General features: G+C 41.8%; 1 protein-coding gene across 6 annotated transcripts in view; it reads right to left on the reverse strand.

The window, feature by feature from the left end:
• The window catches only part of ZNF169 (zinc finger protein 169), a 45,854-nt gene extending 32,836 nt beyond the window's left edge, over window positions 1-13,018 (reverse strand). For 4 of the 6 annotated variants that reach the window (XM_072841992.1, XM_072841981.1, XM_072841962.1 and 1 more), the window contains exons 1-3: window positions 12,895-13,001; window positions 6,045-6,163; window positions 798-868 (exon numbers count right to left, since the gene is read on the reverse strand). In XM_072841992.1, the coding sequence (XP_072698093.1) occupies window positions 798-830 (33 nt within the window). In that variant the 5' untranslated portion in view covers window positions 831-868; window positions 6,045-6,163; window positions 12,895-13,001. Of the gene's footprint in view, window positions 1-797; window positions 869-5,054; window positions 5,140-6,044; window positions 6,164-12,894 lie in introns of all 6 variants that reach the window. The other 2 variants (XM_072841971.1, XM_072841954.1) reach the window with 2 other exon arrangements.
• Window positions 13,019-17,984: the final 4,966 nt, after the last annotated feature.

Consider the following 17,984-nt stretch of genomic DNA (forward strand, 5'->3'; position numbering starts at 1 on the left):
GAAAACTCATTTAATATAAACTACAGGGGGCGCCTCGGTTGCTCAGTCACTTAAGCATCCACCTTTGGCTTAGATCATGATCTTAGGTCCTGGGATTGAGCCCTGCATTGGGCTCCCTGCTCAGGGGGGAGTTTGCTTCTTCCTTTCCCTCTGTGTTCTCTCTTGTTCTCTCTCTCGAGTAAAATAAAATCTTAAAAAAATACACACACACACACAATTTATGTGTGTGTGTGTACATATATATAAAACACAAGACTGGCCAAACTAAATGTATCCTGAGTCACAAGCAGACAGACAACAGGTCAGCACCCTCACCACCACACAGAAAACTAATGTGACTAAAGGCCACTGGCTGCTCAAAGCTTTCTAAATGAAGAGGGACGGCCTGCCAGTCACCCGGTTTCTGAGACACAGTAGACTTCCTGTCATACTCCCACTGGAAGTTCTTCAACCTGCCAAGTCCATCAGGGGCAGCTCAGACAGCTCGGAAGAGAGCTGTCTCCTAAAAGTCTTCCTTCACTTTTTTAGGCCTTGGGAATCACTGGGCATGTAAGCATGTATGTCCATGCTTACGTGCCCAGTAAGTATCTGTATCTTAACTGTGATTATGGTTTGCTACTCGGTGAATGCCTGAGTCATGAATAGGGCAGAGGAATCTGAGAAATGGTTCCAGGCAAGATGGGCCACACCCCCAAAATCACGGCTAGATAGGACCTAACACCATCAGGGCAATCCCAGGACCAAGAAAGGCAATCAGTCCATCCTGCCAAGAACTAAGAAAAAATTTCAGGACTCACCTCATCCCTGGTTGTCAGGAGCCCTGGGGCCATATTCCTGGTCAGCTGAGTGCCGTTCCTAGATGGCAGAGCTGAGGAAAAGAACAGAGGTGAAGGGGCGCTCTGGAGAAGTACCCTTCCACTAGCCTCCCAGCTCAGCGGGGGAGCACAGATAAGGCAGGCAGGTTGCAGGGGGCATCAGAGCTGCCCATTTGTAACCAGTGTCCTATTTTTAAAAAGGGCCCCCAGAGTCAGATCAGCAGTAAACTCAGTTCCAATCTCAAGTTAGGAATTAAAGCCCAGACCCCTGCAGGTAGATGAGACTTTTCTCACTGTGGAGACTCTATTAAGGACAGGGCCTCAGAGTAGGCACAGGAGAGCACTCATGGTGAGAGACAGTCACCCATCAGAGGGAAAAAAGAAATTCCCCACCCACATCTGCCCTAAAGCCAAAGGGCAAGTTGCAGGAAACCCAACCAGAAAGAGTGCTACAGGTCTCCAAAGAATGCAGATTGGGGGGAAGGAGGGGGGGCCAGGACAGGGACATGAAGAAGGGTTGGTGCCAACATCTGGCTGCCCCTCCACCCCCATTTATATATCCAAGATTGAGTTCCCAAGATTTTAAATGTGATTTGAAATTTAAGAAACAAGAAGTCAGCACATGGCCCAGGGCTTCAACAAGCCAGTGTCATGAAGAAATTATTAAGAGGAGAGACTTTCCTGAATGCAAAGATTAGATAACGATTCTTCGGTTACGATTATTTGCTTTGGCCAGGTCCTAGTTTGCACAAATGAACTAGAAAGCATTTGGGGGGTTACAGAGGATAGTTCAGGATGAACCGGGTATTAGAGAACCACTGTGAACACTGGGAGCTGTGATCATGATACTCTGCACATGGGAAAAACAAGCTGTTACTAAGAAATGGTGCTGAAATACTGAGGGGCGAATTGACATACGTGTAATCTATTTAAAATGTGAAGCTTTCAACAAGTTAACAACATGAAAAGAGAGAACTCTGATGGAATAAAAGGGGACTTTAGAGACCCAGCAACCAAATGCAACATGTGGAGACCATGTTAGCAGTTTTGAGCAATCCAGGAAATATGAACACTGGCTAGATGTTAGAGAACAGTAAAGAAGTGATACTAATTTTGTCAGGCTCAAGTTAAGAACAGGCTGTGCTGACAGCCTCTGCAGATAACTGTGGTTGTGCTTAAAGAAAGAGTGGAAAAGCCACCACTCATACCCTGCTGGGTGCTGAGAAAGTAGCTGCTGTCCCTGAAGGTCAAGAACAAAGCAAGGATGTTCCCTCTCGCCTCTCCTATGAGCATCACACTGCAAGTACGAGTCAATACAAAATAAGAAAAGATTCACAGATGGGAAAGAAGAAACACAATAATATCTTTGTCTGCAGATGACCTGATTGACTATTTAGAAAATACCAAAGATTTCTGGCACTACTAACAAGTGAGTGTAGCAATACAATACAAAACAATACAAAATTTCTGGCACTACTAACAAGTGAGCATAGCAAGGCTTCAGGATACAAGGTTATTATACAAAAATCGATTGCTTTCCTACGTTCCAGCCAAGAACAAACGGGATTTTAAATTCAAAACACTACAACATTTATATTAGCACCCAGAAAATAAAATACTTAGATCTAAAACAAATTTGTACAAAATCTCTATGAGGAAAACCACAAAATTTCTGAAAGAAATCAAAGAATACCTAAATAAATGGAGAGATGGTCTGTGTTATGGATAGGGAGATAGGATGTTGTTGACAGGCCAACTTGCTCCATATATCCAGTGAAATCTCCATCAGAATCCTAGCAAATTATCTTGAGGTATCAACAAACCCGTTCTAAAGTTTATATGAGAAGCCGAAGACCCCAAAGAGCCAACACAATACTGAAGAACAAAGTCAGGAGCCTAACGTGACCAGATTCCACAACTAACTATAAAGCTGCAGTGATGAAAAAGAGCACAGTGTTGGCAAAAGGGAAATGTAATAGTCAAGAGTTCTGGGGAAGATGGAGGAATAGGAGGGTCCTAAGCTCCATTCGTACCACAGACACAACTAGATAACACCTACATCAGTGCAAATAACCCAGAAAAGGATCCAAGGACCGGCAGAACAAATACATGTAGAGAACGGGCCACATCCAACAGCATAGGAAGGCTGGAGGCACAGACAGGCGCTAAACAGACCAGCGGGATGGTCTGTGGGAGGGAGGGACACATATACACAGAGAGATACACAGAGAGGAGAGGAAAACAGAGCCCCACACTCTGCACCCCAAGCATGGGGGACCCTCTAGGGAAAACCAGTCCCGGTAACATTGGGCTTTGAAAGCCAGAGGAGCCTAATTTCTCAAGTTCTTACAATCAACCTGTGGAGCTTAATACCTGGAACTTTAAAAACCGTGGGCTCCGCTCTGGAAGAGCCGAGGGTGATAGGAAACTGAGTCCCTGTCCTTAAAGAGATAGCACAACAAATGGCCCTTCGGAGATACAGCATGGAAACACCTTTATGAGAAATGCCTGAGATAAGGGAGGGACATCTGTTTACTAATCTCATGCAGGTGCTGGAGGGGCAGGGATCTCTGGGGGCTTCTCCAGGAAAAAGGAGCTGGCTAGAACCATTTCCTTCCTCACCCCCCAGCCTAGGCACATGAGCATCTACAGGAACCAGCACAGCATGAACACGAGCCACCTAATGTGCTAAAAGCACCATCCCACCGTGTTCTCCTGCAGATCTGTCCACCCCTGTCCCCAGGCCGGGCCTTGCTGCAGCTCTCCCAGAACAGCCCCACACAACCCTTGCTAACAATCCATGCCTGACCCTGCACTCTTCTGAGGATCCATCCCCTCCAACCCAATTGACCTCAGGCCCAGGGGATGCTGGTCCCTCCTGCTGGCCCTGTGCACCATGCTCCCCGAAGTGAGGCAGCAGTCTTCTAAAGCAGCTCCAGGTCCCTTCCCTCAATGGACCTGCATAATCCTTGCTGAGACCTTAGGGCCTATATCCACATTCCCCTGCGAATTTGTCCCCTCCAATACACTCTTGGCAGAGCCCATCCAAACTGGTGCCACAAGCCTGGGACTGGGCAAGCTTCCCCTCCACAGTGACTCCTGCCCCAGAGAGAAAGAAAGATAGCCACACAAGTCCCACTGCGGCCCCAACAGAGGGCTGGAGTAAGACAACTGGTCACATTGCAGGGCCCATCCACCAACAAAAGCTTCTCAGGGGACAACACAGAGAGGCACCCTGCAGTTTGGTGCTACCACAGCTCTGGCAGACACCTGGTCTGACTCAACTAAGCCCAAGGCAGCCCAGACTGGCTGACCAACAACACAGGGACCAAACCCTGCCTTCAACAGGCAAAGAGAGCCACCGCAGATGACTAATCTAAAGGTAAGAGCGGCTCTGCCACGGTAGCAGGGTGCATGCAACACACAGGAGAGCCCTGAAGTGCCAGGTTCTGGTGAACAGGAGACACAGCAGGACACCACTAAACCTATTCTCCATAAGGCCATGACTTTCAGGGGCCTCTGGGTGGCTCAGTCCATTAAGCGTCTGCCTTCAGCTCAGGTCATGATCTTGGGGTCCTGGAATCGAGTCCCACAGCAGGCTCCTTGCTCAGTGGGCAGTCTGGTTCTCCTCCTCCTGGCCCTTCCCCACCATCCTGTGCTCTCTAATAAAATTTTTTTTTAAAAAAAGGCCATGACTTTCAAGAGTAGGAGACATAGCTGACTTTCCTAACACACAAAAACAGTTAGACAAAATGAGAGAAATATGTCCCACATGAAAGAGCAGAACAAAATCACAGCAAAAGAGCTAAATGAAATGGCGATAATATGCCTGGTAGAGAATTTAAAACAATGGTCATAAGGATACTCACTGGACTTGAGAAAAGAGTGGAGGAGCTCAATGAGACCCCCTGACAAAGAGATAAAAAACATAAAAGAAAACTAATCACAGATGAAAAACTTAATAACTGAAATTAAAAATACATCAGAAGGAATAAACAGTAGACTAGAGGAAGCAAAAGAATGGATCAGTGACCTGGAGGACAGAGAAATGGAAAGTAATCAAGCTGAACAAGAAAGAGAAAAAACAACAAAAAATGAAAACAGACTTAGGAAACAAAGAGACACTATCAAGAGTAGTAACATTTGTATTATAGGGATCCCAGAAGGAGAGAGAGAGAAGAGAGAGAGATTATAGGAGGCAGAAAATTTATTTGAAGAAAAAAATGGCTGAGAACTTACTGTATCTAGGGGAGGAAAGAGAAATCCAGATGCAGGAGGCATAGAGTCTCCCACAAAATAAACCCAAGGAGGTCCACACCAAGACCTATAGTAATTAAAATGGCAAAAGGCAGTGAGAGAAATTTAAAAGCAACAAGAGAAAAGAAAACAGTTACAAATAAGGAAACCCCATAAGGCCATCAGCTGATTTTTCAGCAGAAACTATGCAGGCCAGAGAATGTGGCATAAAATATTCAAAGTGCTAAAAGGAAAAAATCTGCAACGGAGAATACTCTGTCTGGGAAGGCTATCATTCAGAATAGAAAGACCAATAAAGAGTTTAACAGACAAACAAGTTACAGAAAATTCATGACCACTAAACCAGCCCTCCAAGAAACATTAAACGGGACTTTATCAGTGGAAACAAAAGACCATAAGAAGGAGTAAAAAAAGTAGGAAGCACAAAAGCAGTAAAACTAGGTATATTTATAAAAATCAGTCAAGGGAGGAGCTCCTGGGTGGCTCAGTCAGTTGAGTGTCCAACTGTTGATTTCAGCTCAGGTCCTGATCTCAGGGTCAAGACATCAGGCCCCATGTCAGACTCTGCACATAGTACAGAGTTTGCTTGTCCCTCTCCCTCTACTTCTCTCCCAACTTGCATACTCTCACTTTCAAATAAATAAAACTATAATCTTTAAAAAACATCAAAGGATTCACAAAATAAAGGAGTGTAAAATATGATATATATTCCTAAAACATGGTAGGGAGAAGAATAAAGAACAGGTTCAAACTTAAGCGACCATCAACTTAACATAAACTGCTATATACATGAGATCTATAAATCTAATAATAACAAATCAAAAGCCAGTAACAGATAAGCAAAAAACAAAGAGAAAGTGAAGTATGTTGCTAAAGAAAGCCAGCAAACTAAGAGACAAAAAGAAAAAAGGAACAGACAAGAACCACAAAAACAACCATGAAAGAAGTAACAAAATGGCAATAAATACATACCTGACAATGATCACCTTGAATGTAGATCGACTAATACACCAATCAAAAGACACAGGATGGCATTATGGATAAAAAACAAGACCCATCTACATGTTGTCCACAAGAGCTTCATTTCATACCTAATGACACACACACAGATTGAAAGTTAAGGGATGGAGGGGCGCCTGGGTGGCTCAGTTGGTTAAGTGTTGGCCTTTGACTCAGATCGTGATCTCAGGGTCCTAGGATGGAGCCCCGCCTTGGGCTCCCTATTCAGCAGAAAGCCTGCTTCTTCATCTCCCTTTGCCTGCTGTTCCCCCTGCTTATGCCTGCCTCCCTCCCTGCTTCCCTCTCCTTTTCTCTTTCTGTCAAATAAATAAAATCTTAAAAAAAAAAAAAAGGGATGGAGAAGCACTTATCACACAAATGGAAGTGATAAGAGAGCCAAGGTGGCAATATATATATATATATATAAAAACACACACATATATATATATATATATATATATATATATATATATATATTAGGACAAAACAGACTATAAAACAGACAAAATCAAGATACAAAGAAGGACACTACATAATCATAAAGGGAACAATCCAACAAAAGATGTAACAATTGTAAATATTTGTGACCCAAAATGGGAAGACCCAAATACAAAAAACAGCTACTAATAAACATAAAGGAGAAAATTAATAGTCATAAAATAATAGTAAGGGAACTTAATTAACACCCCACTTACATGAATAGATTGCCCAAACAGAAAGTCAACAAGGAATCATTAGCTTTGACTGACATATTGGGCCAGATGGATCTAACAGAATTATCCACAACATTCCATCCTAAAACAAATATGCATTCTTTTCAAGTGCATATGGAACAGTCTCCAGAAGAGATCACATGTTAGGATACAAAACAAGTCTCAAATTCAATAAGATCAAAATCATACCATGCATCTTTTCTGACCACACACTAAGAAAATAGAAATCACCACAAGAAAAAAATCTGGAAAGAGCACAAATACATGGAAGTTAAATAACATGCTACTAATGAATGGGTGAACTAAGAAATCAAAGAAGAAATCAAAAAGTACATGGCAATGGGACGCCTGGGTGGCTTAGCAGTTGAGTGTCTGCTTTTGGCTCAGGACATGATCCCGGAATCCTGGGATCAAATCCTGCACCGGGCTTCCTGCATGGAGGTTGCTTCTCTCTCTGCCTGTGTATCTGCCTCTCTCTCTGAGTCTCTCATGAATAAATAAATAAAATCTTTTTTAAAAAATAGGCTTTAAAATTTTTTAAGAAAAAAATAAAGTACATGGCGACAAATAAAAATGAAAACATATCAGTCCAACATCTCTGAGATGCACCAAAAGCTCTTCCAAAAGAGAAGTATACAGCAATACAGGCCTACCTCTAAGAAGAAAAATCTCAAACAACCTAACCTTACACCTAAAGAAAAAAAAAAAAAAAAAAAAAACACCCAAAGCCAGTAGAAGGAAAGAAATAATAAATATTAGAGCAGAAGTAAATGGAATAGAAGTTACAAAATCCAATAGAACAGATCAATGAAACCAGCATCTTATTCATTTAACCAGCAGTGAAACTGAATCACTGGTAAACCTCCCAACCAACGAAAGTCCAGGACCAGACAGCTTCACAAGTGAATTCTACCAAACATTTAAAAGAGAATAAATACTCTTCTCAAACTATTCCAAAAAATAGAAGAAGGAAACTTCTAAATTCATTTATGAGGCCAACACTACCCTGATACCAAAAACAGATAAAGACACCACAAAAAGAAAGAGAAAAAAAAAGAAAAAAGAAATACAGACCAGCATCTCTAATGAACATAGATGCAAAAATTCTCAAAAAATATTAGTGAACCAAACCCAACAATACATTACAAAAATCATTTACAACAATTAAGTGGGATTTATTCCTGGGCTGCAAGGGTGGTTCAGTATCCACAAACCAACCAATGTAATATATCACATCAATGAGAGAAAGCACAAAAACCATATAATCATTTCAGCAGATGCAAAAAGGAAAAAAACATTTGACAAAGAACGACATCCATTCATGATAAAAACCTTCACCAATGCAGGTTTATAAGGAACATACATCAGCATAATAAGGCCACAGCCAACATTATACTTATGGTGAAAAACTAAAAGCTTTTCCCCCAAGATCAAAAACAAGACAAGGATATCCATTCTCACCACTTTTATTCAATATGATACTGGAAGTCCTAGCCATAGCAATCCAATTAGACAAGAAATAACAGGCATCCTAACTGGTAAAAAAGATGTAAAACTTGCACTGCTTGCAGATGACATGAAACTTATATACAGAAAACCCTAAAGACTCCACACACACACACAAACAAAAAAACCACAAAACAAAAGCCAAACTACACACACACATACACAAACTACTAGTACTGATAAATGAGTCCAGTATGGTCACAGGAAATAAAGTAAATATACAGAAATCTGTTGCATTTCTACACACTAAAAGTAGCAGAAAGAGAAAGTAAGAAAACAATCCTATTTATGATTGCCTGAAAAATAATAAAATCAGGAAAAAACTAAACCAAGGAGGTAAAAAACCTATACTCTGAAAACTATAAAACACTGATGAAAGAAATTGAAAATGACATAAATGGAAAGATATCCCATGCTCATGGATCAGAATAATTATTGTTAAAATCTCCATACTACCAAAGCAATCTACACATTAAATACAATCCCTATGAAAACATCATTAGCCTTTTTCACAGATCTAGAACAAGAAATCCTAAAATTTGTATGGAACCACAAAAAAGCTACAAATAGCTAAAGCAATCTTAGGAAAGAACAAAAATGGAGGTATCACAATTCTAGATTTCAAGATATATTACAAAGCTGTAGTAATCAAAACAGCATTGTACTGGCACAAAAAATAGACACATACATCGGTCAGTAGAACAGAAAAGAACACCCAGAAATAAACCCATTATTAGAATGTCAATTAATCTTCAACAAAGCAGGAAAGAATATGCAATGGGAAAAAGTCTCTTCAACAAATGGTGTTGGGAAAAGTGGGCAGCTCCATGTGGAAGAATGTAACAGGATCTCTTTCTTACATCATACACAAAAATAAACTCAAAATTGATTAAGAATCTAACTGTGGGACTTGAAACCGAAAAATCCGGTAAGAGCACATGTAGTAATTTCTCTGATATCAGCTACAGCAACGTTTTTCTAGATATGTCTCTTAAGGCAAGAGAAACAAAAGCAAAAATAAACTATTAGGACTACATCAAAATAAAAAGCTTCTGCACAGCAAAGGAAACAATCAACAAACCTAAAACACATCCTGGATGGGTATATTGGCAAGTGATACAGGCAATAAAGGGTTAATATCCAAAATATATGAAGAACTTGTACAATTCAACACCAGAAAGCCCCCAAATAAACCAATTACAAATAGGCAGAACACATTTCTCCAAAGAAGACAGATGGCCAAGAGATGCATGAAAAGATGTTCAACATCATTAATCATCAGGGAAATGTAAATCAAAACCACAACAAAATACCACCTTACACCTGTCAGAATGGCTAAAATAAAAAATACAGGAAACAAGTGTTAAAAAGGATGTGGTGAAAAATGAACCCTCAAGCAGGGTTCCACTGTTGGTGGGAATGCAAATGGTGTGGCCACCGTGGAACAGTGTGGAGGTCCCTCAAAAAAAAAAAAAAAATAGAACTACCACATGATGCAGTAATTTCACTACTAGGTATTTACCCAAAGAATATGAAAACATTAATTTGAACTGATATATGTACCCCTGTTTACTGCAGCATTATTTACAATAGCAGAAATATGGAAGCAAACTAATTATCCAATGACAGAAGAATGGATAAAGAAGATTTGATACACACACACAGAAAAAAATGGAATTATCAGACATTAAAAAAAAAAAAGAATGAAATCTCATAACAACATGAATGGATCTAGAGGGTATAATGCTAAGTGAAATAAGCCAGTCAGAAAAAGACAAATACAAAATGATTTCACTCATATGTGGAATTTAAGAAACAAGTGAACAAAGGGAGGAAAAAGACAAAAAAACAGACTCAACTATAGAGAACAAAGTGATGATTACTAGAGAAGAAGGGGAGGGGAAGATGGGTGAAATAGGTGAAAATGATTCATTATACACTTATCCTGATGAGCTCTAAGTAATGTATAGAATTACTGAATCACTATATTGTACATCTGAAACTAATGTAACACTGATGTTAACTGTCTTGGAATTTTAAAAAGAGAAAAACCCTCAAAATGGATTAAACACCTAAATGTCATCAGGCTCACTGTGAAGAGCCTGCTTCTCCCTCTATGTCTCTGCCTCTGTTTCTTTCATGAATAAATACATAAAATCTTTAAAAATAAATAAATACCTAAATGTGAAACCTGAAATTATAAAATTCCTACAAGAAAACAGAGGCAGTAATTTCTCTGACATCAGCTGTTGCAACATTTTACTAAATATGCCTCTTCAGGCAAGAAAAACAAAAGTAATGATAAACTATTCTGACCACATCAACATAAAAAAGCTTTTGTATAGTAAAAAACGATCAACAAAACAAAGACAACCTCTACTAAATGGGAGATGATATTTGCAAATGATATATCTAATAAGTGGTTAATAATCCAAAATACATAAGAACTTACACAACTCAACACCAAAAAAAAAAAAAAAAAAAATTTCCAATTGGCAGAGGATCTGAATAGACGTTTTTCCAAAAACAACATCCAGAGGGCCAACAGACACTTGAAAAGATGCTCAACATCACTCATCAAGGAAATGCAAATCAAAGCTACAATGAAATACCACCTCACACCTGTCAGAATGGCTAGTGTTAAAAAGACTTGTCTACGTGAAAAAAAGAACTTCCTAGAGAACTTAAAAATAGAACTACCATATGATCCAGTAATTTCACTACTGGGTATTTACCCAAAGAAAATGAAAATGCTAATTCAAAAAGATACACGCACTCCTGTTTATTACAGCATTATCTACAGCAGCCAAGATATGGAAGCAACCTGAGGGTCCACTGATAGATGAACCAATGTACAAACAAAACAAATGAACAAACCTAAAACAGACTCAAAGATACAGAGAACAAAATGGTGGGGGTGGGGGTATAGGCAAAATAGATAAAGGGGATTAAGAGGTGCAAACTTCCAGTTATAAAATAAGTCACAGAGATGAAAAGTACAGCATACGGAATATAGCCAATAATACTGCAATAACATTGTATAGTGACAGTAACTATACTTATCAAGGTAAGCATCTAGTCGTGTAGAAAATTGCTGAGTCAATATGCTGTACACAAATATAACATTCTATGTTTATTATACTTTAATACAAATTTTAATAAACATTTTAAAAAATTCCTTATTCATAAGAGATGCATACTGAAGTATTCACAGGTAAAATGATGTGCGGGATTTGCTGCAAAACACTTGAGCAGAGAAAACCAAAAGGGAGAAAAAAAGAGAACGTTGACAAATACTGAAGCTGAGTGAGGGGTAGAGACACGATCTTTCAATATTCTTGCTACTTTGGGCTGTGTTTGTAAAATTTTCACAATAAATTTTAAATGTAATAACCCCATCTCCCTCCACATCCCCCAAAATAAGTAGGAGAAACTTTAAAGGGCGGGGATATGGGCAGCCCCGGGTGGCGCAGCGGTTTAGCGCCGCCTGCAGCCCGGGGCCCGATCCTGGGGACCGGGGATGGAGTCCCACGTCGGGCTCCCTGCACGGAGCCTGCTTCTCCCTCTGCCTTTCTCTGTGTCGCTCATGAATAAATAAATTAAATCTTAAAAAAAAAAAAGTAAGGGAATATCTTTTTTAAAAAAATGAATAAACAAAGGGCGGGATATGCAGACTGCAAACACTGGACGGCCTGGTTCCTGTTAGTAACATTAGGGGAGGCGACCAAGGATCAGGAGAAAATCAATGTTTAAATCAGCATTAAATGTATGAGATAATCTTTTAAAATAGAGCACCTCTTTTAAATTTTTTTTATCAACTCTGGAGGTGAGGTAGAGCCTCGGCAGTCCTTACCGCGCCATTCACCCCCGCTCCCCGCGCGGTCCCCAGGGCGGCCGCGGAAATCCCAATGCGGCCAACACACACCACCGTCCCCGAAACAGCACTGTTCCCGTATTGGTCCTGCCCTCGCTGCCCAAGCCCTGCGAACACGGCGGAGGGCACCTACGAGACGCTGGAAGCTCGCGACTGAAGCCGGCCTGCCCCATGCGGCTCCGCGCCCACGCACCGCCGAGCCCGCCGCAGCACCGCCGCCGCACCGGGTGCCGGCCCGCAGCTCCCCCGGGACGCGCTGGCGGTCGGAGGACGCGCGCGACGCCGGCTCCAGGACGGCGGGCACCCGGGCACCCTGGCACCCTGCACGCGCCTACGCCTCCTTTCACTTTCACAACGAAATTCAAACGTGACCTCGGTGCGGGGTCTTAGCCTCCGCGGCCCCCGCGCCGGGCGATGCGGGGGCGGCCAGCGGCGGGGGCGGCCAGCGGCGGGGGCGGCCGGCGGCGGGGCCTGGGGGGCCGCGACCAGGGACCCCGCCGGCCCGAGGCCACGCGGGCCCGAGCGTCTCCAGGCTGCCCCGGGCCGACCTTCCCCCACGTCCGGGCGCACGGGCTCCACCGCCCCGCGCCCCCAAGCAGGTCGCCCGGGCAGCCCCCACCCCCGCCCGCGGGGAGGCCGCCCACCGCCCCTCCCAGGCGGACCGCTGCGACCCCGCCGAGAACCCCGAGCCCCCGCCTCCCCGGGCCGCGGCCGCGGCTGACGAGCTCACCCTCAGAGCCCCAGCGCTCCCCCGCCTAAGCGACGCCGGCGGCCGGGGGGGCGGCGCTACCCGCAGCGCCCCGGGCGCGGGTCGTCATTACCCACAGTGCCTCAGTGCGCAGCGCGCCTGCGCCGTCGCCTCCCGACTGCACCGCGCCGCGGGCGACCCCAGGCGGTGGCTGCGGGCAGCGCTCGCCGGACCCCTCCACTCCGGGACTCGCGTAGTCTCCTGGGCTTTCGCAGACGTGGGGAAGTCGTCAGGCAGGTCAAGTCAACCTGACTTTCCCCTACAAGAGAAGGGTGGTTCACGTGACTGGAAAATCTTATTGATTTCTAGGGCCCTTGTATTTTTTGCTGAATAATAAAATAGTTACATGACTGTGTACTTGTCCATCCTGCAGAGATTCACCACTGTGTTTACATTTAAATTACAGTAAAAATGAGAGCACTTCTAAAAAATGCCAAAGTTACTGGCATTGTTCTCTTTCAAAGAAGATACTGGATCATAAAAAATAGTAATTAGAACAAAAATGGAATAAAAATTCTAACTTTAAAAATAAAACTGCCAGGGGCGATTAAGCATCTGCCTTCAGTTCAGGTCATGATCCTGAGGTCCTGGGATGGAGCCCCAAGCTGGGTAGGGGGTCTGCCTCTCCCTCTCCCGCTGCCCCTACCCCTGGCTCCTGCGCACCCATGCGTGCGCTCTCAAATTTAATTAATTAATTGATTAATTAAATTAATTTATTAATTAAAACAAATGAATAAATTCATTCCTTAAAAAAAAAAAAAAAGAATAAAACTGCCAGAGGCATTTGGGTGTCTCGGTTAAGTAAGACTCTTTGACTTCAGCTCAGATCTTGATCTTGACTTGTGAGTTCAAGTCCCACAATGGGCTCAAGCCCATAAATAAAACTGCTATTTTACCAGCAAAAACGGGTTCACTGAGAAATAGAGAATTGCAATCCCAGACAAGCAGGTTTTGGGAAAACCATTAAGTCCAGGAGCAAAGCAGAGGAAGTTCTTTTATGGAAGAGAGGAGGCTGGGAGGGGCTGTTGTAAAGTAAAAGTCCATTGGAGAAAATCAGGAGCCGGAAGTGTAGCGGCTTCTCATTGGCTGGGCTGTCACCTTCTCTCATTGGCTGAGCTGTGATCATCTCTTACTGGCACAGATGCTACAGGGGGCAGGGGAGGGGAGGAAAACTAACTCCTCCTGGAGTAGTAAAGAAGTATCTCAATGTTTATCTCTTCATATTGGATCTCCAATTGTCCATGAGAGCTAAGAATTGAGAGCTCCCCCTGCCAGGCTCTTGGCTCCATTCTTTTTTTTTTTTTTTCTCTATTCTAAATGAGATTTCCTTTTATTTTCACGTTCCCCCCTCTTTTAAAGATTATTTATCCACGAGAAACAGAGGCAGAGACATAGGCAGAGGGAGCCACAGGCTCCCTACTGGAAGCCAGGTGCGGGACTCGATCTCAGAACCTCAGGATCACGCCCTGAGCCAAAGGGAGCTTCTCAACTCCTGAGCCACCCAGGTGCCCCACCTTTGCCTCTTTTGATCAAGATCTTTCTTCAAAAGCACTGCTGATCAAGAGTCAGGTTTTTTGTGTTTAGTGGTTTTGTCCCTTTCTGCCAGGAAAAATGTTTCCTGGTCGTCATGGCCTACATCAGAGGGAAAATGCATAGCAGTTGGAGACCACTTAAGGCCACATTTGAGTAACAAGAAAGCTTAGGAGGGAGAACTCTCAGGTACTCTAACCTGAAGTCCATATCTTCTCAAGATCGTAAGTGTTGAAGCTCACCTTGAAGGGCTGAGCCTGCATTGCTTTTTTGAGTACATCAAATTTGTTTGTTTGTTTTAGGTTTCACAGGCAACAAGATATGAAACTTAATTATACACAACAGAAGTAAGATAACAATTCATAATGGTTCTAAACCAGGAATCTAGGTCTAAAAGTAGCCAACTGATATATCTATCGGCATTTATTCCAACTTAGAGAAGAGTGGTTCTCACAAAGGCAAATGTGGGGTCATGTATACCTCCTGGAAGTTTCTGCCAGAAGCAACCACAAAAGTTGATTCATGGATAGCGCAGGAGCAAACGGAAAGAATTAACCAAGTACATTTGGGAAGATACCATGCAGATATAAATATGAAACAACAGCTGATGAACTTTTTGCAAAACCAGCACAACTCAAAGACATTCTAAAACAGTGTTGTTATCTCAAAAGAACTTTTGGAATCAAATCTGCTATTGATGATACAGCTTATAAGCCTGCCAATTCAGAGACCATGAATTTGGATAAGAATCCAAAGTCAGTTAACAGTTCAGGAGAAAGAAGGCTTTTGTGAATTCTGAATCTTCTAACCCTTTGAAGAAAGCAAGTGAAAATTAACTTGTCCTGGGATCATAATGAGGCCGTTTTAAAAAGACACAAAGAAGAGGTTTCCCTCTTTCACAAGGACTGGATAAAGCAGAAAGGGGCATTGTCTTCCTACAAAAGAGAGAAGAAACAACAGTGAGAAGGTATCCTGGCCTGGTCCAGACATCGTGGGAAATCTATGTGGTCAGGTGCCGTCTGCTTCCATTCTGGGAAATCTGTACTTTCTAGACATGTCTCCCAAGGCAAGGAAAACAAAAGCCAAAATAAACTATTGGGGTTATATAAAATAAAAATGTTTCGTCTAGTGATGGAAGCCATTAACAAAACAAAAAGGTAACCTACTGAATGGGAGAAGATATTTGCAAATTATATATCCAATAATGAGTTAATATCCAAAATATGTAAAAAAAAATGCTTGTATGATTCAACACCAAAAAACCAAACAATCCAATTTAATAAATATTAATAAACAAATAAATGTCCTGAATAGATATTTTTCCAAAGAAATATAAATATAGCCAAAAGACACACAAAAAGATGCTCAACATCACTAATCATAAGGGAAATGTCAGTCAAAACCATAATGAGATATCACCTCACATCTGTCAGAATGGCTAACACCAAAATGACAAGAAATAACAAGCGTTGGCGAGGATGTGGAGAAAAAGGAGCCCTCATCCACTCTCGGTGGGAGTATAACCTGGTACAGCCACAGTGGAAAACAGTATAGAGGTTCCACAAAAAAAAAATAAAAATAGAAATACTATAAGATCCAATAATTCCACTATTGGGTATTTACCCAATGAAAATTAAAACACTAACTTGAAAAGATACATCCACCTCTATATTTATTGCAGCATTATCAGCAATAGCCAAGTTATGGAAGCAACCTAAGAGTCCATCAATAGACAAATGGATGAGGAAGATATGGTACATACATACATACATACAATGGAATATTACACAGCCAGAAATAAGATCATGCCATTCACAACTACATGGATGGATCTAAAGAGTATTATGCTAAGTGAAATAAATTAGACCGAGAAAGACAAATGCCATATGATTTCATTCATATGTGGAATCTTTAAAAAAAAAACAAAAACAAATGAATAAACAAAAAGCAGGATCAGAACTATAAATACAGAGAAGAAATTGTTGGTTGCCAGAAAGGAAGAAGGTGAAGTGATGGGCAAAATGGGTGAAGGAGAGTGGGACATATAGACTTCCATTTATGGAATGAATAAATCATGGGAATAAAAGACACAGCATAAGGAATATAGTCAATAATATTGTGATAGTGATGTATGGTGACAGATGGTAGCTACACTTAAGGTGAATATAGCATAATGTGTAAACTTTTTTCTTTTTTTTGTATAAACTTTTCAAATCACTATGTTGTACACCTGAAACCAATATAACAGAGTGTGTCAGCTATCCTCAAATAAAAAAGGTAAAATAAATTACTTTTGGGTTAAGTCGGTGCACATGAGGAAGGATCATAGTCTTTTTAAAAATAAAAGCAGCTGGAGTCCCAATGTTTGTGGGGGTGAGTGGGTACCCTCAAAGTACTGAGATCCCATTTCTTAGAGGTTTTTATCTAGAGTATAAAGAAAAATCCTGAAACAACACAGTTTCAACAGGAACAGTCTGGCTCCAAAAGGAATCAGACCAAAGGCCAGCATGGTTCCAGTAAGGACAGCCCAGTTCCCAAAAGGGATCAGACTGGAGGCTTAATAGGTACAACAAAACCTTACAACTGAGCCTGAATAAAGCCCAGAGAGCTAGAACACAGAGCAGAGCTCAAAACCCAGGAAAAAATTTAAACTCAAACTAAATGGTCAGCAGGACCCAGTGAGCCCAGTTGGCTGTGTGGGCACCAGCACCTGTTTGCTCACTAGCCTTGGAGTGATTGAGGGTCATTGCTGAATCTCACCTCTGATCAAAAGTAATGCTAAACTTAGAAATAAAACTGTCAGTTATTTTACCAGCAAAATATAGGTTTATTTGGGAATAGCAAAGGATTGCAACCCAGGACACGCAAGCTGTGGCAAACCATCAGTGAATCCAGAAATCAAAGGAGAGAAAGGTCCTTTTATAGAGGAAAGGAGAATTTGGGAGGGATTGTTGTAAACTAAAAGTCCATTGGAATAAATAGGGAGCTGGCAGTGTAGTGACTTCTCATTGGCTGAGCTGTGGCAGAGAAAGAAGAAACCTTCCTTCCTCCTGCTGGATTAGTAAAGGAGTCCATTTACAAGATACATCTCTTCCTGTTGGGTCTGCCAACGCCCATGAGTGGTAATGTGGGAGGGTGTGAGAGTGCTCCCTGCTGTCCTTCTGACTCTATTCTAAACCAGGTTTCCTTTTATTCAATATTTACAAAGTAAATGTGAAAACACTTAAAGCTATAATAATTAAAATTATTTTTTAAAAGATTTTATTTATTTATTCATGAGAAGCAGAGAGACAGAGAGAGAGGCAGAGACACAGGCAGAGGGAGAAGCAGGCTCCCTGCAAGGAGTCCGATGTGAGACTTGACCCCAGACCCTGGGATCAAGCCCTGAGCCAAAGGCAGATGCTCAACTGCTAAGCCACCAGGTGTCCCTTAAAGTTATTTTTATACAAAAATCATTGATTAGTTGTAACAGAACAGAGAGCTCAGAAATATCAAGGTGTTTATAAAGAAACACACATTCTTTTTCTAGGAGTTTGACAAAT

This window comes from Canis lupus, chromosome 1, assembly GCF_048164855.1.
Source record: "Canis lupus baileyi chromosome 1, mCanLup2.hap1, whole genome shotgun sequence".
In the NCBI taxonomy this organism is placed as follows: Eukaryota; Metazoa; Chordata; class Mammalia; order Carnivora; family Canidae; genus Canis; species Canis lupus.